The sequence below is a fragment of the Excalfactoria chinensis genome, chromosome 1, assembly GCF_039878825.1.
Source record: "Excalfactoria chinensis isolate bCotChi1 chromosome 1, bCotChi1.hap2, whole genome shotgun sequence".
NCBI lineage: Eukaryota > Metazoa > Chordata > Aves > Galliformes > Phasianidae > Excalfactoria > Excalfactoria chinensis.
In genome coordinates this window covers 76,425,931-76,445,426 of record NC_092825.1, presented here as the reverse complement: position 1 = coordinate 76,445,426, position 19,496 = coordinate 76,425,931, and the positions used below count along the sequence as shown (strand labels likewise).

Sequence of the window (19,496 nt, the reverse complement as noted above, 5' to 3'; positions counted from 1 at the left end):
GCCTGCCTGCCTCCTGTCTGAGCCCAGTGGAGACTTCAGTTGTGGTTGCCTGACAAGAGAATGTGGTTTTCCTGTTCCTAGGGGCTGCGGTCTTGTTCTCCCAGCTATACCAGGCTGAAATGCCACTGTAGTTATGGTGATCAAAAGGTATTTTTCTGCTTGGCTTGGTTGGTGAGGCTGCTGAAGGAGTTCCTTGTCTTGACATCTCTGTGTGGCATCTCATCGCAGAGGGAGTAAGGAGACCTCAGCAGCTTGCTGTGGATCGACCTGATGCATCTGTGGGCTGAAGGCAGCCTGTAAGATAACGCTGACTGTGCATGGTGGATTGCTCTCTGCAGTTCTTGCTCAGCTTCTTGTTGAGGTGCCAGAGCTTCCCAACTGGCTGTGGCATGTATTTAGCATGCCCAGAGACCTTGGCTTGTTTTGATGTCGTGTGTATGTTTTGCAGCACTTAAAAAAACGTTTGGAGGAGATGAGTCTGTGTTGGGAGCCATTTAGTGAAATAACCCAGGGCTCGCTCAGCCTTCAATTAGTACAGCACCAATCTCTGACTCTCCCTGTGGATTTTGGATGCTTGGCTCGCCCTAAGCTCTGATGCTGTGGGTTTTGTCTCCATGGCAGGCTAAGGAAGTTTTTGATCTGGTAGCAAACATCTTAGTTCTTTCTAGGTGTGTGTTTAGGTCTGTGTCTGCTGCAACACTGTGAGGTAACAGTGGGTAGCAGAGCCGTGGCAAGCTGCCTTCCTAGCTCAGCAAGCAACGCGTGAAGCTTCTAAAACCCCATCAGTGACAGCACTGCAGTCTATTGCGTATGATGGCAACTTTGAGCATAGAGGTGTGACTTTAATCTCCTTTTTCACCACTCCCCTTCTTACTGTCCATCTTGCCACCACTACAGAAGACTCAGCACTATTTTTCCAGGAAGCAGCAGCTTCTAAGCTGGTCCTTGTGCTCTCAGTATAGCACTGGCTTGGTTGCCTGGAAATCCTCTACAAGCAGTTTCAGTATTGATGCAGTCATGTCAGGGAAGGCAAATACAAAGCCAAAATGGCCTCTGAGTGAGCTGACACAGTGTCGAGAGCTCAGATACCAAAATCCCGTGTAGCAACAAGTACTCGAGCAGGTTGCACATGACTTATCTTTTGACAGGGAAAAGCTGGTGGTTGTTGTTGTGCTTTTGTGTCACGTAGGTCCCCTCCTCCATTTCCTTGGAGATCCCACAGAAGTTAATTCATTGCTGTTTGTTAAGGACTCGATCTCTCTGCTGCCAAATGCCACTGAAGTGTGCAGCACTGCTGCCGGATCTGCTTGTTTGCTTTCCCTGCTGGCAGCGTGCTTTGACACGGCCCTTCTTCAAGAGGAGAAGAATGAAGATAATAAAAACAATTTCAAACCTCTTTCAAACTGCACAAATTGCAAAGCAACAAAAGTAGGATTTTACTGCCGCTGCCTTTACAAGGCTGTGGTCCTGCGTGACAGGTCTTTTCTACGTCGCAGGTTTTCGAGTCTCAACTGTTGCCTGAAAATGCTTTTCACATCCTGATCTCCTTTTTTGGGCTCTGGTGTTTTGTTGCTATGCCTGAATTACGTTTGGCTGCCAGATGCTCTTTGCAGGACACAAGGAAGGTCCTTGCTTTTGGCCATCCCTAAATGGACAGTCTGGTATTGAAACTTTCTGTTCCTTTTCCTCCCACCTCTCCCCATTCTTTTGAAACAAGAGGCCTTCATCTGCGGAAGTGCAGAGTGAATGGATGCAGTGGGTGAATGTGGTGCTGAGCTCCTCCCGAGACACTTCTGCAGGGAAAGGCCTCCTAGTGCAGGCTGTGGGCCAGCTGCCAGTTCCCATTCCTGGCGGAGCTGGTGTGTGGGTGTGGAGGAGGCTGCCACCAAAGCACCTTGTTTGCTGTGGCAGCAGAGCGTCTGGCCTGCTGTGGAAAAATCCCAAAGAACTGCATTTTGCTGGAGGCCCAAGGCTTCCTTAGCTCGCTTCTAGGGGCTGCTGTGGGTGCACAAGTGCGCTGGGTCCCTCGGCTGTGCCAGGGATGGCCACATCGCTTGTAGGGTTGCTTGCTGCTCTGCAGCTCCCACCTGCAGCAGGGTGAGGTTTCCTCTTGATGTGGGTGAGAAGGTTGAGCGACGCTGCCCAGAAGGCTCTGATTCAGCCTGCCCTTCACCCTGGCTTATTATGGTCACCCTTCTTATTTTCTCAGCCACAACACCTTCTCTTTAATTCTTCTTTTCTTTAAAAGAGAGTTTGGAGAGTCCCAGTCCAGCTGTCCCCCTCACCTGGTGGGCCTGTGATGGATTGCATGGGAGCCAGAGATTTCCTAAATAGAAATGTAGGAAACTGCACCAGTAGGAAATAACAGGGCTTTAATATTCAGCGCAGCAACAGCTGAGTTTTGTAATGTAACTGCTTGATTGTGTTTGGATTCTGGGCACGTGTGTGCTAGTGAGCCAGAGGGGTAGGTAAGGCACTGAGGGGTAGGAACAACTGGTGTCATTGTGATAACAGCCTCTGTGGAGCACAGGGGAAATGCGTATGCATTAAAGTGCATTACTCTCTCTTGTGCCCCAGCAGAGCCAGCTGGTCAGTGGAGCACCTCCCAAACATTTCCATTGCTGCCACTGATGTCCCAGCGCTGTCTGAAACCAGTGCCCTGCACTGGCAGGGTATAACTGTTCTTGCTTTTATCTTCTTGTTTCCAAATGTCACATCAAGTTTCACCTTTCTTCCTGGGAAACAGACATGGAAAAACATGGTGTTTGAGTGCAGGCAGAAGGGGAAATATATGCTGCGGCCGTGATTTCTTTTGTGAAATCTTGTTTTGGAGCTGCAACAAATCCACAGTAGGAATTGGGAGTTTGGCAGGGAAAAATAAACTGGCTGTGGGTTGGGGCTGTCCACCTGCAGGTCTTTGTTAAAGGAAGATTATTTCCCTGATTAAACAGTGGCTTTCATTACATATCAGTAGCCGAGTGCTTAAAGGAAATTGCCTTTAACATACCTGATATGAGATGATATTTGGAAGTGGTATCTGAAGAATAAAGCTCCCAGAGGATGCTGTAGTTAGTGTGGTGGAGTGTTTTGCATCTGTCCTAAAGATGGAATTTGCTTTAAAGCCTCAACTGATCATCTTAAAAGTATACAGCTAACAATACAGATGATGCTGCACATGTTATGGTGCAGTGAAGGAGGAAGGTACACACTGAGCAAGTCTGGATTTGTTTGTTTTCCTCAGCATCTTATAGGTGAGATGGGCTGCATCGACTTCATTCGCTGCTGGGTGGGAGATGGGCAACGAGATGGGGAGAGTGACAGAGGCAGCGTGTGTGAGTTTGAATTACTGGGGTGTGATGTAGGAGTTAATATTAGCACAAGGAATGGGAAAATTAAATCGCTCCTCTGAGAACACACGTTGAATCAGTGGCAGCGATGAGAATTGAATGTAGGTCTTAATTTGTTCATGTCTGTTTTCCCACATTACTATTCTTCCCTTTTTTTCCTATGTTGTAACATGCGTGAGAGTACTTGGTTGCTTTCTTTATGACAGGCTTTGTTGGTAAGTGTGAACTTTGCAAATAACTGCCAACAAAGATGTTGGCAGTTCCCTTATAATTTTTGTGGGTTCCAAATGAAATGAAGCGCGATGCTGCCTCAGTTCTGTCCCTTGCTTGGGATTTAACAGGCACCACTGGGATAATTCATTCTCAGGCAGCTGTGCTCCTAAGGCAACGATCTTATCATGCTGCGAAAGCTGGAAAGATTGGGCTCTTGTCAGAGCTTGGATGGAAGAGATCTGAGGAGCTGCAAGGTGCGGCTGGAAGTGACTCAGATGGAAAAGCATCTGCGCTGAGCTGGTCCCTCTGTGCAGGCTGGCCACACAAAGCCAGCAGGAAGCATTGATCCCCAGCCTGGGCATGCTGGGAAGCTCAGCACTGTCTGCAGGTAGCCTGGCCCATCATTGATGCTTTGCCCTTGCTCAGGGCTTTCCTATCACCCTCCTGTTGAGGCAAAAGAGAGAGACATTTCTAGCATCCCAGACAAGATTTTAGGTCCTATGGAGAGCCTTAATATTTAATATTATGGGTGTGACGGCCTTGTTCTAAGTAACATGGCTATTTCTTCTTCCATAAAACTCGTATTTTAAAAGGAAATAAAAGACCTGATTGCATTCTGTGAGTTAATCTTCTCTTGTTCTTTTTCCTCTAGCATTCAGCGAGCTGCACTGGTGGTTCTGGAAAATTACTACAGAGATTTCCCCGTCTACAACCCAGCGCTGTTAACAGCCTCCAAATCCCGTGCTGCCAAACACATGGCTGGCCTGAAAGTCTACAATGTTGATGGTAGGTGAGGTGAAATGTAGTCTCAAAGAATGGGTGGGATAGGGAAGGGCCGGGTTGGCCTTATGCTTTTTTATGTACACATTCTCACCTTTTTCTTTGCCAAATCTTTGTCTCTTGCTGGACGTTTTCCTATCCGTGCTGGGGTTGCTGGTTCCAGATGACTTTACAGATGTGTTTAGCCCACAAAAAGGCTTTTGTCTTTGCCAGGTGAAAACAGCCAAGTTTTGGGTCAGGCTTAATGTTAACGTGGCTTAACAGAGTTTCTTGGCACCACTGCTTGTTTTGGGCAGCCTCTGCTTCTTGTCACCCCTAGGTCATCTCCTTGGTTGTGCTAGTACAATAAACGCAACTTTTAACCTAGATCTCTTCCCCAGTCGTTCACTGCGCAGATGGTGTGGGCAGCCTTCAGGAAAACTAAGGAGGTTCATACCAGAGCAGGGAGAAGCAACTGTGTAAGCAGCAGTTGACAGGGAAACTGCTGCAGCCTTAGCAGTAAATTAGCTGTATCTGGCTTATGCTTGGCTGTGCTTCCAAGTCATCGCTATGCTCAGCAGTTTGTGGGGAAATGCCAAGACAGATAACTATCCCCGTGGAGCTTTACTGTTCTGCAAACCTGTTTCAGGCTCTTGGGCTTTGAGGATATGTGTGGGAGGATGGCTGAGTGGATCCATGTGGGCACTCAAAGCAGTGAAAACTGGACTTAATCATTTGGCACTGTGAAGCTCTGTCAGTAAAAGCTAGGCTTGATAATCAGGGTGTGCCCAACCATCTAAGCCTCCATAAAAGTGTGCGTTCCTTTGATGGAAGTTGCATGGGGCAGCTTCTTCAGTGAGGCATGGCCGAAACCCCATGACAAGATGTGGTAAGTCCTGCATATAAATAGGTTTGTATTGAAAGGCTTTGAGAGCAGGAAGGAGCTGAAAGGACTTAGCTGGGCAAGGTGGCTTTGTGTGTGCTGTAGACGCTGAAATATGAGCATTGGTCAACGCAGCCATGTGTCTTGGGTTTTTCCTTTGCCTTAACAAGGCTGCAGTGTCTTTTATTTTATTTTTTTTAATTATGGGGTTTTTTTTTGGTAGCTCTAGAAGTTTCAAAGCCTTATTCTCAGTTTTTCCCCAAACCTGATGCAGCATTTCAGAGTCCATAAAATCAATTGTAGGTTTAGAGGGTAGGTGGAAGGAAGCAGGAGAGGGGCAAAAGGGCAGGCTTTCTTCTTCTGTGGTCTCTGCTTCCTGGAGTGAAGAAGCTTGGAGGTGGGAAAGAATTAATTCAGTAAGAGAGAAGTAACCCGACTTGCTCTGCACTTCTCTAGGAGTGAGATCTTGCATTCCAGTTGCTCATTCTCAGCGAAGCCGTGTGCATGGAAAGTGAGAGCTGCCAGATCCCACAGTGTCTCTGCACTGTTCAAACCGTGCTGCAGGACATGCTGTTCCTATTACCAGCTTGATTCTGGTGCAGCATCTCTTTAAGAAGTAGCAGGGTGCCTGATCCTATAGCAGTTACTGGGGTGTACCAAGCTTGGAGGAAAAACTGTCAGTGCAGTGGCATTAGAAGTTTTGTGAGTTAGCAGCTCCTAAACTAGTTGGAAATATAAGGAACCAGAAATGAGCTCCAGATATGGCTGGCCAGGCCTTCTTAATGGCAAGCTGATGAGCCTGGTAGGGCCTCAAAACTTGCACTTTCCATTCTGGGGCAGTATGGGATCCCTGGGCTGTTCCTTGTGCAACACTTGTGCCTCTGCAGATGTGGAAATCTCAGGCTTAGAGGCATATTCTTCAGAAGCATTCCCATCCTCTTTACAAAGAGGAGTGTAGTTCTGGCTGCAGCTTGCCTTGGCATCTTGACAGTCTTTTACACCCTCTGTGTGAAAAAACAGTAACGCTATTAAGCAGCTTAATTTGTTGGCAGCTTTTGTATTTGATGTTTTAGCAGCCAGGAAGGAAAAACATCTTGCTGTAATCTTATACAGAATGGGGAGGCTCACCTTCAAAACCTGGATTTCCATCACTAGGTGTAGTCAAAGAGGCTTGTAATAATTCTAACCTAAATTTGGGAGCCAGTGTCTCCCTCGAGTAGTATTCTCCATTTCAAGTCTGTGAAACAAAGTCTGAAGTGTTGAGACTCTCTGGGAGCCATCTGTTTAAATGATGGGTCTTCCGTGTTGAGCTTCAGGCTTCTGTCTTGGAAATCAGCTTGTGATTTCCAGGAAAAATAAATAAAAACTGCCTTTACGTAAGCAGAATACTTTTAAGCATATCTGTGCAATTGAAGGGCCTTAGTCACTGCCAGGTAAGAGCAGTTGGAAAAACAGCTCTCGGTGGTCTGGAGGCTGTCTTAGGTTTCCTTTTTTTTATCCTCTGTTGGGTAGACGAGTTGATAAACTCATCAAGGGTGACATTTTCTCCCTTTCTACCACATCTCTACCCAAAGAGCCAAAGCTGGGAGCTTCCTAGACCTTTCCTGCACTGTATGGTTGCTAGTTAAGGTCTTGTAAACTCTTTCATTTGCTGGGGTGCTAAAGAGCAGATCATGGATTCCTGTTCAGGGAATAGAAACAATAGAAGCTCTAATAGCAGATGCTGCTCTGGTGCTGCCACGTGCGTAGCTCCCAGCCTAACCTGTTGCACACCAGTTGCTCAGAAAGCATCTACCCTTCTGCAAACCTTGGTGCTTTGTCTGAAGGTGGTTCTGCTGTCTCTGCATCCTGCTTTTCTTTTCTATGTATAACTGCCTGGACTTTGGTTTTCATTCATTCATATCTATGTCTCTTGATGTTCATGTTTGTTGTTCTCCTCTTTCCAACTCCGTGCTTCTTCTGTTCTTGCACTGTCTTGTTGCTGAAATGTGGGGTGTTCCAGGTGCCCTTGCTGTCAAACTGAAAGCATATATAATGGATGGTAAGTTGCATCCTTAGCATACACATCTTGCCTGCTTTTGTGTGAGATCCCAACTAACTTCCCTTTCCACTGTCATCCTTGGTGCTAGGAAGAAAGCTCCTCTCCAAGCATGTGCTGTCCAGCGGGGTTTCTACAGAGCTCATGAGGACTGGGGAAGTGTTTATAGCCCCAGCTGTGTAGACTGGGTAGGGGCAGAGTTGTGGCACACCTGTGGCAGATGCTTTGGGGTAATGCTCTTTGCCAGCTCCCTTATGTGGCAGTAATGCCCGCCTTCTTGTCTCCTCTTGTGGAAGGCCCAGGGAACAACGCCTCGGGGCAGTCCCGTGCCATGATAGCAGCCGCAGCCCGGCGCAGGGACTCCAGCCACAACGAGCTCTATTATGAAGAGGCCGACCATGAGCGCCGAGTTAAAAAGCGTCGTGCAAGGTAAAGGTGTCCTTTCCCCAGGGTTGATCCTCAGTGCTGCTCAGCTGATGCTGAACCACTCTCTGGAGGCTCAGTCATGATAGACTTGCTGAAAGAGAGGGATTTTTGATTAAGGGCTGAGGGGCGGCTGTAAATCTGTCGCGGTACATGAACATATGAAACCCAGATGCACAAGGGACAGTGACAGCTTGAAACTAGGGTTATCTGAAGAAAATACATAAGCAGAGCTTGTGTATATTGTGCCAGATAAGCTAATGTGATGTCATGGATTAGGGAACAGTCCAGTGCTTGACAAATCCTTAGCTACTTGCTGTAGGAAATCCCATTATTTCCCCCATGCTCAGGCTTGTCATCTCAGCTCAAGTAATCCAAGGGCAGAGCTGGTGGAACAGTTGGTATTGCCTCTTCGTGGGAAGAGAAAGAATATGTTTTTACAGGCAACTAAAGGGGGCAGTTTGCCGGTCTTTTATAAATGAACTGGGAGGGGAAAGACATGACCAGGACTGCCTGCCTGTGTTTTGTTTTGGAAATAAATAGGTGTTATCTGCCAGTCGCACTTTGGCTGTGGAGTTCACATTTTGGTGAGGTGACCCCAGAGAGTTTGTGCTTCTATTTTCTTGAGAGCCTAATTACTGTTTGTAGTTAACACACCTAACGTTTTGAGGGGAGCTGCGTACAGACAGGCACCACTGTGTTTGGGAAGGAATGTGCCATAACGGGATGGAGCTAGCTTGTATTGTGTTTTATTTTGGCAGTTTATATTTCATTGGGAAAGCGCTGGCACTGTGTCCCCCTAGTCTCATTTGGCTTGACCTATGCTCTGTAGCTGCTGCTGGTCAGGCTCTCTTCCAGCCATGGGGTAATAGGACCTTAAATTTTCTGTGCAGTATAGCATCCTAATGCGTGCATATCTCTCTTTCTTGATGAGGCTGGTTAGAGCAGCTGCTTAGTCAGAGCAAAAGCATCGGTCACTAGAAGAGCATGCCAGATGTTGCAAAGAAGGAAGGTCAGAGCTGCAAGAGAAGGACACAAAGAGCTTAGAAACTGATTTCCACTGTTCCCCAAGTCAAATTAAACAAAACTTACAGGGGTCAGGGCTTCTTGTGCTGTTCTTTGTATACAGCCTGGGTGCAGCATTCTGTACCACTGCTTCTCCTAGCTTTAATATACATTGGGTAATGGCGTAAAAGTCACAGTAATTGGTGACTTGAGTGTGAAACACGTCCTGTCTAGAGAGGCAAAATAATTGTCTGGTGGCTCTTCCATTATTGTTGCTTTATCCCCATTGACTGCAGCATAGTCCCTGACTTGTAAAGTTCTGCTGGGCTTGCAAGTGTCATTTGGCATGTTTGCCTTTTTATGGTGCGTTCTGGGTGTTTGCTCATCTGTGGCAACACAGGAACGGTTTGCAGAGGATGTCTTTGGCTGCAGCGCTAGGAGGGTTGATGGGGACCTCATCACTGTTCAGTGGAGAGTTACAGGGCAGTCATCCAGAAATGCAAGGTCTGCTCCCAGTTGCTGTAAATCAGAGCAGGCCGCAGCTGGTGAGCACAGTTTTGGGTCATGCTAGTTTACAGCCAGCCTCTTCCTGACATCAAGCTGTCTCACTGTATGCTGGATCTGCCATTTTCAAAGATATGCTTTAAACACAAGGGCAGCTGTGTCTTGTTCAAGTCGTGTAACTGATGTTTATGCTGCGTTGGCAGAACCAAGTATGACATTCCGGCTTTTAAAGTCTTAATCCTGGTTTATGACCCTTGGTCTCTGGGTGGCTTGGGCAAGGAAGGGAGAGCTGCTGCCTACCTCACAGATCATCAGTGGAATGGATTTTACGTAACCTGTATGGCAGACAGTGAGTCAGTGGTAGAGATAGGAACTGGAGCCTGTAAATCCTGACTCCTGGGCTCTGCCTCAACTACAGACTCAGCCTACCTCTTGTGTTGTGACTCTTGCTATCCTGGTTTTCTTTCTGCAGGCTTGTGGTTGCAGTGGAGGAGGCTTTCACTCATATCAAACGCCTCCAGACAGAGGAACAGCAAAAAGCTCCAGGAGAGATGATGGACTCTCGAGAGGCAGCCCAAGCAATCTTCCCATCCATGGCAAGAGCACTGCAGAAGTACCTTCGCACCACCCGCCAGCAGCAGTACCACAGCATGGAGAGCATCCTGCAACACCTGTCCTTCTGCATCACCAATAACATGACACCAAAGGTAGTGTGCTCTTTAACCCTAGTGTAGGGCAGGAGGGGTGAAGGGACAGCATGTGTGTGCACAGGGTGGAGAATTGCTGGGGAAAGCGAGTGGAGACTTTTATAGCTGCTCTCTGCAATGCAATCAGCACTCTGTAGATTGCATCAGGTCTTAAAGGGAAGTGGTGTTTCCTCTGAAGCACCTTTTTCTTTTTAGCCGAAAGGACCCAGGAGATAATTAGCCATTTGCTCTGATATCCAGTTTAGCGCTGGAGTGAGTATCAAAGAAGTGTCCAAGGCAGTGGCCCTGAGTCATGGGCAGTTTTCCCAGCTGGCTGACTGATGGAGATAGCAACTTGCAAAGGACATTTTTCTTCTTTTTATCTCTTCCTTCCGTGCTGCTGCATTTTGGACTGCTTCTAATTATAGCCTAAATCCCTGTCTGACAGTGTTTGTAACTCGTGGTCTGCCTGGTCAGATGTCAGTTTGTTGCTTCACACCCCGACTGCTGAACTGCAAATGCTGGGAGGGACTGAATGACGAGGGAAATGGGTCACTGGTCCCTCAGTGTCTTTCCTTCCGCCCTCTGCCTTCTCCCCCCTAATAGCATCCTACAGCCACCATGCTGGAGAACGCTACCCAAGGACAGAAACGCAGTAATTCACTCATGGGAATTTACCCAGGATTTTCTGTGCTGAGTGTGGAAATGCTGTGAAGAAATACAGGTGGACTCTTTCACTGGGATCCACGTGGAATCCTGCTCCGAGGGGCAGGGGGGTGGTTCTGCTGCCATTAAGATAGCAAAGGAGAGGGGAACGGGTGTCTCCTGAAGCCCGGGAGCTGAAATAACTTCTTGCATTGCAAGCTAATGCTCACAGAGCTGTATCTAGAGAAAGAAAGAGAGCGTGGAAGCAGGCAGAGTCGTGGGGCTGCTGTATCCCTGGTGCTAATGTGTTCATCTTCTCACTAGGCATTCCTGGAGCGTTACCTCAGCCCCGGCCCAACCCTCCAGTATGACAGGGATCGCTGGTTCTCCAAACAGTGGACACTCGTTAGCGAGGAAGCAGTCACAAGCGGGTTGCAAGACGGAATTGTTTTTGTCCTCAAGTGCTTGGACTTCAGCCTCGTTGCTAATGTGAAGAAAATCCCCTTCATCAAACTCTCTGAAGAGTTCATAGACCCTAAATCTCATAAATTTGTCCTTCGCTTACAGTCTGAGACTTCAGTCTAAGGGATTTTGAGGGTGGGTTGTTTAGAAATATTTTTTTTTTCCTCACTATTGTGCTTTTGGGTTTTATTTCCCTGATGCTGACTGAAACTGGCAGATGATGGACCAGTAATATTTGACCATCTGCACTTTATTTGGAAAGGGGTGGAGGGAGCTGGGATATCTTATCTAGAAAGGAATATCTTAAGAGGCGACAGGGTGGCTTGGCTTGGTTAGCTCAGCCTTGGAGACAGAACAGATATATATTTTTTTCCCCTTTCCAGGCATATTGTAAATCTCACGCTCTCTTTCTCTGCACAGTTGCGACGTCTGTATTTCTGTTGGAATGCTGCCTTACACCCTGTGTCCGTGTGCGCTTTTCTGTCTCTGCTTTTGCTACCTGTATCTCTTCCTGAGCACAGGCTGCTCACCTCTCCGCCTCAGAAATCTGCTTGTACAGAGAGAACTTCCAGTTTCTTTTCATGTGGGAGCTGGAGAGTGCGAGAGGTTTCCTTCTGTCAGCTGCGTAATTGTAAGACTGAAGATCTGTTTGTTTTTTTCCTGCTCTCCGTGTGTCCTCTTATCAGTGCTGGACCTGTGTGAACATAGTGGGATGCTTTTGCCATCTGTTTCTGTCTCTGTGAAGTTGCTTGTGTCAACCTGGATCAGCCCATCTTGCTGCTCTTCTAAATTCTTTTTAGCGGTGCTTGTTAGCAAAACAGTTCTGCATGCCACAGCTCCCTTTTCCCTCAGTATTTGGTCCCTCTTGCTTGTCCCCCTCCTTTGCCAGGCGCTCCAAAGCTCCCCAGTCTGCTTTCCAAACGTGTTTCTCTAGCCCCAGTGCCCTCAGGGTCTGCCTTACTGCTTCTTCCTCTCACACCTGCGGGGGCTGCACATTTGCACAGGGTGGGTAAGTAGCTGGCTCCTTCTCAGATGCGTCACAGACACTGCTAGCTCTGCAGCCCTGCAGAGGGGAAGAAGAAAGTGCGCAGGAGTTTATCCCTCAACATCCAAGGGCTTCAGTGTGTCTGGAAGACAGACAGGCAGAAACACTTCCCTCCTTGAGGAGGGGAGCCAGAGATGGGCTGGCTATACTGCCCTCCTCTTGCTTTGAAGTACTGCTGCGATCTTGAAACGCTGCAGCGTGTCCTTCCTCGCCTTCAGCTATAGCTGGGAAATACCAAACTGAATGCTGAAAAGCTGCCTACCTTTCTTGGCCTTCTGCTGTGGGGGTCTTCTGTATTCTCAGTGCCAGGGTAGCCTGCTGCTTCTCTGTTCTTGTGAGAGATGCTTAGCTCTTAAAACTGCAGTTTTGTCTTGAAAGCCTTCTTTGCCCATCAGTGCATAACTTCTGTGTTGTCTGAGTTTTGTGGGGTTTTGAAAGGTTTCTTTGTAAGATGAGCCTGTCTGGATGCTAGCTCTGAGCATTGTGTGACTCCAGAGCCATCTCCGGTCTGGCGATGACCTGTCTTCAGACAGGCCCCTCCTAGAAGCCCTGGTCTGTGGTGACAGATTCAAGTGGAAATGCTGGATTCATCCTGCCCGGTCTTTTGCCATGCAAAGATCTGTACCTAGCATGAACCAGCCTGCCTTCCGTGGAAATCTCTTACTGCAAAGTGCCCTGTTGACAAAGTGCAACCAATGCCTTTCACTGAGTTATCTTATGGGGGGATCCGTGATAGCTCTCCACAGCTGCTTTTGCCTTCCCCAGGCCTTCCTTGGGCTCCATCATCAGTCCACTGGGCTGCTTCTCTGCTCCAGCAGCAGTAGTTGAGAAGGTGCCACATGTCCAGCAGCACCAGTTGGTCCTCTTGGGGTCAAGGGAGCTACCAGCCACCTGAACTCCCTGGTGAGGTCCCAGGTGGAGATTCCCACAGCCAAGTGTCACCTCTGGTCTTTGCAGCCTTCTGCTGCTGGCAGCTTTCATCTGAACATATAATACCTCCGTCCTTTAGTCTCTGTGTGATGTGCCAGAATTGGTTGCAAAGAAACAAAATGTGCATGATGAGACTAAGCCATCTATGCCCCTTAAAGCATGAGAAATAGGTGGAGTTTTCCTTGTCTAAACTCAGTGCCTGAGTTTCTTTCTAATTTCTTTCTTTGCAGTCTGTGTCTGTACAGGGATTTTTCTACTGACTGTGGCCTTTGCAGTATTTCAGTTTGGAAAAACACAGATTTATTCCCTCCTTAAAAACAAAACCAACAAAAAAAGGTGATGGAGCGTGTAGTATCTCACACGTAGCTCTCCTAAAGACCTATATATTTGGCTTTTATGATGTGCATTACCAGCCAGGGCAGGAGAGACTGGGAGTAGCATGGGCACTACAAAGCACTTCTGCCTATGGCTGAACCGGCTTGGATGTGTGCAGCCAGAGAGAGAACCGCTGTGCTGGGGGCTTGGGCGTGCCCCATGCATGGGAGCACCTTGGTTTGGGCACTGCTCCATAAAACCTTCCTTTCCCAGGATTTCCTCTCCCCAACGAATGGCCTGTCTGACAGTGTCTGCTCAGGAAACTCTTGTCTTAATCCTTAGTTACATTGAGTCCTTAAACACATGGAAAGCCAGATGGAAGCAGGGCATGATCGCTATGATCACTCTGGGTCTGCTTCCTAATCTGTGCTGCCTTCTCTGCTGTCAGCAGGGCCAGCTCCTGCTTTAAACACTCTTCCCAGTGTGGAGGTGAATGCTTTGCTTAATAAAATCTTAAGGAGGGAGCTTCACTGCAACCTGTTCCGGGCTGAGGACAGGTTATAAGGGAACATGAATTCCTGGCTATTCCCAGGGGTTTTTTTAATGATTTTTTTATTTCTCCAGCTCTCTGTTTGGGGGCTTGTATCCCCTTCTCATGTGAAATCAAGGGACCGCGGTCATACCTACCTCACTGGGGTGTTGTGAGGCTAAACTCAGTGGTGCATCACAAAGTGCTTTGAAATCCACGTATGGATCTGTGGAGTCTGTAGGAACTCAGGCTCTTTGTACAAATCCTAAGCAGTGAGAGCAGACTGGTTTGTTTAATTCTGTTTATAGCCAGCTAATGAGTAAGAATTGAGTCACGGGGAACAAAGCTCTGATCCAAATCCTGCAGTCCTTACTCCTGGAAGGCTTGCCAAGAGCTGAGCGTAAATAAGGCTTGTACAGTTTGCCAGTCGAGCACAGGCTGCTTCCCTCCAAACGCCTTCTATTCTGCACCATCTCCTTGTGCGTACTTCTCCCTCCTGTCTCCCAAGCCCGTATACTCATAGCTAACAGGGAATTGATTTTTAGGAATGAGTGGTTTTTGAGATAACCCTCTTTGTGGTGAAGCTGATCCCCTGCCCCTTGGAGGAGGACGTTATGCTGGACCATTCAGTAGGGTGCTGTGTTGGCCCATTCCTCTTTTCCATGTGTGATTCTCACGTTACGCTGCTCAGACGGTTTAAAGACTCATTTTTGTTACAGCCTGAATCCAAAACCATGCTGAGATCTTCCAGAACCAGATGCAACAAAGACTTTCAGATGCTTCAAGGCAGATGGAAATGACTATGTGGTTTCCACAAAGGTTGGCTCTCTCTTTTCTGGCCGAAGAATGGAAAGTTATGTTTTCGTGTAGCTTCTAGGAGCACGAGGGTGGTAGACCTTGGCACCCACACACCTTGCATGAAGCAGAATATCTGCTGAAGGTGTACCGTGCATGGAAGAGTGGCAGAGCAAGGTCAGCTCATGAGTACACCCTGCTGTGGGGTTGTGCTTGGTTCTTTCAAAGTAGCAAGAGAAATCCACTCTGAAGTGGCATCTCGGAGACAGATTTCAGCTTTTCCTCTGGTGTTCTGCTACCTCTGAAGTCTTCTGTTGAGTTCTCTGCTGAGGAAGAACAGATACCAGGTGGGATGTGTGGTGCTGGCCTATGGCTTGGAGCTTGAGATGGCTCGGGGTAAGACACAACTCTGAGGGAGAGCTGAACAATTTGCAACCCACAGAGAGCTTTTCCTCTTTTGCTTTGGGATGCTCCACACCAAGTGTAGGGTTCCTGCTGTTTCCAAGCATGCCAGAAGCTGTGGAGAAGCAGTTTCTACAACTGGCCGTGCAGAAGGTAGCTTGTAAAAGTCTTGTTTGAGCTGTGCTTGTTCCAACGCTCGTTAGCAAAGAAACTGGAAAGATCTATACTATGCAAAATGTGGAAACCTCCTCAGGCCAATTTCATCTCGCTCACAGAAACTTTTCAATCTCCTCTTATTTTATAAAGGTAAATCAGAGATCTTGCAGTCTGTTGAAGAACGCTGCTGTCTGGCCCCAGGCTTTGCTCAGCTCGGCCATGCCATCCAAGAGGTGTTTTGAGATGTTTGTACAGATGTCTGTTTTCTCATTCAGCTTGCGTGTGGATGTGCTTCTCCCTTTATAGGTGTATGCGTTGTACATGTCTAAAGCCTCGAGCCAGGCTTGGTGGTTCAGTGTTTGAGTTGTGAAGAAGGAAGCACTCCTGGGATCAGATTGTTTTGTTGTTTTAAATAATCTGTTCTCCTAAAAGAGAGGGCTTTTTTTTTTGAGCCTTGAAGTCTCTTTTAGGAACATGCATCCTTCCATGCTGGGGCTGCTGCCTCAGGTAGATGGGGACCAAAAGTTGCTGTTTCCAACCGCTGCTGTGGATCTCATTGAATTTACTCCAGATGGGTCCCCCCCCAGCACCAGTTTATCTGCCTGTTTCCCTCCAAGAGGTGGGGTGTGCTGATCCATGCGCTGCAGTGCAGCCCCATGGGCAGTGTGTGATGCTGGGGGACTGCTCTGCTACCCCGCAGCATCTTCCCTTGGCAGCTTTCACCAGTGCTGACAGGGCTTGGGAGCATCTCCTGCCTGCACACAGGGATGCTGCGGCTCGCTGCCTGCAAAGACCCTGCTGTGAAGGGATCTTACATTCTCCTGTGCCTGTTTATTTGATTCAGTCTTATTGTGTCTTGGGGTAGGGGATGGGATCCAGCTCTCTTCCTGCACCCTTTTTTTGGATCACTGTGTAATACTCTTTTTCTACGCATACTGTGTACAGTAAGATGGGTTTTGCCAAGGTTTTCTAATTAACAGACACTAACCAGCATTTCTTTTGTTCTGTTGTTGTTGTTGTTTTTCCTCCTTTTTTTGCACACGTGACTTTAACTGCAGTGGTACATTGTCTTTTCAGTTCCTTTTCTAATCGTGGCCTTTAGTAAGCAAATTCCTGGTGTCTGTGACATGAATGCACTGTGGGTCTCTCATCTAAGTAAGTCGTTCTGTTCCAAGCTGGGTTCTCTTCACTTTATAGCTGGATGGGTTTTTGTTGTTTTTAAACTGAAACATAAAACCGTTTTACACTTTGCATATTTTGTACAGTAAAATTCTGGAAATAAACTGAAACCAGATTTGATCGTCCCACTCCTTCCTCTTATCTTTTCAGACCAAAAAAAAGAGAAGAAGAAGAAGAAAAGGGGGCTCTGGCCTCCAGACATTCCTAAGCTGTGGCTGGGAGGGGCCCTGCAAACATGTGGGTTAACCTTTTTGAGGCTGCTTTGTGTCACCTTCCTTTCAGGCCTTTCTGATCCACCCTGCCATAGTAAAATGCAAACTCATTTATCACTCTTGAAATGAGACTGGTAGGTGACTGCTTTGAACACCTGAAATCTCCAAGGATGGAGAGCAAATACAGCTGGTGAGGGTGTGTGCCGTGTGGGGGGGGCTGGGGCTGAAACAGGTTTTTCTGCCTGCCGTATTCTTTGCTCACATATTATGAAGTGTAGGATTTGTGGCTGAATCCCTTATTAGGACCTGGTGGGGAGGAGGAGTGTTGAGGCAAAGCCTCCTTCTGTCAGTGGATGTGAGCCTGCTCAATGGATGTGTGCTCTGCTAAAAGTGGCTTAGGGACTTCTTGCCCTGAAATCACTCTGTGGGTGCAGCTGTTCCCATCCCCGTGGTGCTGAGAGCTTTGAGAGACCATGTCTTGCAGGCCCTCCCATACCTTGTTCTTTAGGACAGCCCCCTCCATGGGATCTCAGTACTGTGCCCTGCGGAGCAGCTTTTCTCTATGGGCTGTTGGAAAAATCCACAGGATGCTGTGGAGCAGTGAGAAAAACAGTGCAGCAGTCATCGAGATAAGTGCTAAAAATATAAATGCTGGTGGAGAGAAACATCCCAACGCGCTATAATGTGCTTAGGGGGAGAGGAAGGTGTTTGGGCTACCAACCAAAGCCCAGGAGGAAGCAGGAAGGGTGGGGTGGAGTGTGCCGGGCCCTGCCTCCTGCCCTCCACTGATCTCTGTTTTTGATCCATGTCTGTGGTAGGGCCTAGCAATGCTGGGGCTGCCTGCACCTTCCCTGGGCAGCCTGTTCCAGTGCCTCATTGCCCTCTGAGTAAAGGATTTCTTCCTAACACAGCATCTAAATCTCTCCTCTTTTAGTTTTTAAACATTCCCTTTTTACCCATCGCTACATGCTCTTATTAAAAAGTCCCCTCTCTTCTCCCAGCTGAACCGGCCTGTCCTCACAGGGGAGGTGCTTCAGCCCTCTTGAGCATCCTCGTGGCCTCCTCTGGACCCTCTCCAACAGCTTCACGTCCTTCTTGTGCTGTCAGTCGTCCTTTCTCTCTCACTGTGGGTTGTGGAAGCTGAAGGAAGAAACAGGCTTTGCCAGAGGGACCAGTTCCCCTGGCTTTTGCCCAGAACTCATGTATCTGAATCATAAGGGGCTGCGGTGTGAAGCTCAGCAGAAATTAGAGCTGAGGGTGCTGCTTTGGGTTGGCCAAATCTTTCACTGGAGTCATAAGGGTCCTTGAGGTGTGAGGGAGCCCCAGGCACAGTGCTGGGGCAAGTGCTGCCCACACAAACCCCTGACAAGATGGCGACGGAGGCAGTGACTGGTAACAGCGCATGGAGGAGCTGGGTGTGCTGCCCACGAGGTGAGTGCCTTGCTCCTCCAGGAGATACCAGGATTGTTTAGGAAGGAGGAACCTCTTCTTGCAGTGCCCATAAGAGGCTTTGGCTGCCCTGGGACAGCACTGCAATGCCTACTGAGGTGAAGTGTCTTGATGCTGAGCGAGGCGGTGCCTGAAGTGTGGCCTGCTGACTGTGGTAGGTGGTGGGACCAGGCCTCACAGTTACATGTGCTGAGGAAACACTGGCTTTGGAGAATTCAGTGGGGAGAAGTGGGGCAAAGATGTAGTCCATGTGTAACATATGGGTTAAGAAAGGGATTCATTGCTTACCCAGCTCCAGAGCCTTGCATGCAGCACTAGCAATGCCTCAAGAGGTGATAACGTTAGCTAAGTAAACAGCTTGGTGAAACATCTAGCTGTGGTGATGAGCAGAGCTTCCAACCTCAAAACAGGTTCTGTGCATCTGCTCTGCTGCCCCTGCCCTAGATCTGAACCCTGGTTAAGTGTGGGGAAGGACTGAGCTGAGGTCTCCCAGGGAAAGCCAGAGTGGCCAGGCGGGCCCTGAGCTCTGGGCAGGGCATGATGCCAGAGGAAGGGGGTCCCTGTCGTGTGTGCTGCAACAGTGTGCAGGATGGGAAGGCATGGAGGGCGTTGTCTAAGTGGTGCTCTGTCTTTCAGCACCGCTCCTGAGTTTATGTTGGACTGGGATGGTGACGGGTTTAGGTTACAGTCCTTTCCGGCCTGATAGATAATCCATGGGATCAGGGGTTCCCATCCCCTTCTCACGTGAGAATCCATGCGTTGCAGGGACCAAGTGGGGGTAGGGATGGTTTGGTGTAGTGATTGCATATGCATAAATCACTATGAACAAGATTACCCTGGTTGCTTTGAAGTGCTGTTACACATTTTACAGCCCTGCTGCTAGCTCGTACCAGAAAGCACCTCCAGCAGAAATAAAACTGTTTTCTATTCTCCTCCCCATTTCCCTGTGCCCTTCCAAAATGCAGTTGGAGAAGCCTTCCTTTTTCACACCAGTGTTTCTACAGGAGTCCATGATCAGGTTGGAGCCCACTGCAAAACTGCCAGTCCAAAAACTAGGGCTGATCTTCCTTCTTCCCCTTTCCCCCCCACGCAGTGAAGAGCTGAATGGGTGAAGGAGATCACTTATGTACATGACTTGGCTCCATGCAAATAACTCAGGGAAGCTGCCTCCTGCAGCCTGTGGTCCTGCCTGCGGGAGGAGAACAGAGGTTCCGTGCTGGTGGGACCAAGGCCAAGATGAAGGGAGCAATTGGTCTCTGGAAGATGTGTGGGCAGCTTTAGGAGAGAAAGAAAGGAGATAATTTGTGTATGAGTATCAAGGATAGCTCAGTGTGGCTGCCGCACTATGTATCAGAGTACAAAAGAAGGAATAAAACCTCAAGAGAAATAATAAGACAAGGAGGAGGCAGTAAGAATTTGATGGGAGAGACCTTAGAGGACAGGGTATGTTCTTTCCCTCCAGCATCCTTAGGAACAGGAAGGTACAAGGGTTTCAAAATCAGACACACCATATGTTGTT

The 19,496-nt window shown here is 48.2% G+C and overlaps 1 protein-coding gene across 3 annotated transcripts in view; it reads left to right on the top strand.

Moving 5' to 3' along the window:
* Positions 1–16,431, top strand: part of VANGL1 (VANGL planar cell polarity protein 1) — a 40,455-nt gene extending 24,024 nt beyond the window's left edge. For all 3 annotated transcript variants that reach the window (XM_072357727.1, XM_072357714.1, XM_072357719.1), the window contains exons 5-8: positions 4,213–4,346; positions 7,537–7,669; positions 9,645–9,879; positions 10,828–16,431. In XM_072357727.1, coding sequence (XP_072213828.1) covers positions 4,213–4,346; positions 7,537–7,669; positions 9,645–9,879; positions 10,828–11,088 — 763 coding nt within the window. In that variant the 3' untranslated portion in view covers positions 11,089–16,431. The remainder of the gene's footprint in view (positions 1–4,212; positions 4,347–7,536; positions 7,670–9,644; positions 9,880–10,827) is intronic.
* The last annotated feature ends 3,065 nt before the right edge of the window (positions 16,432–19,496 follow it).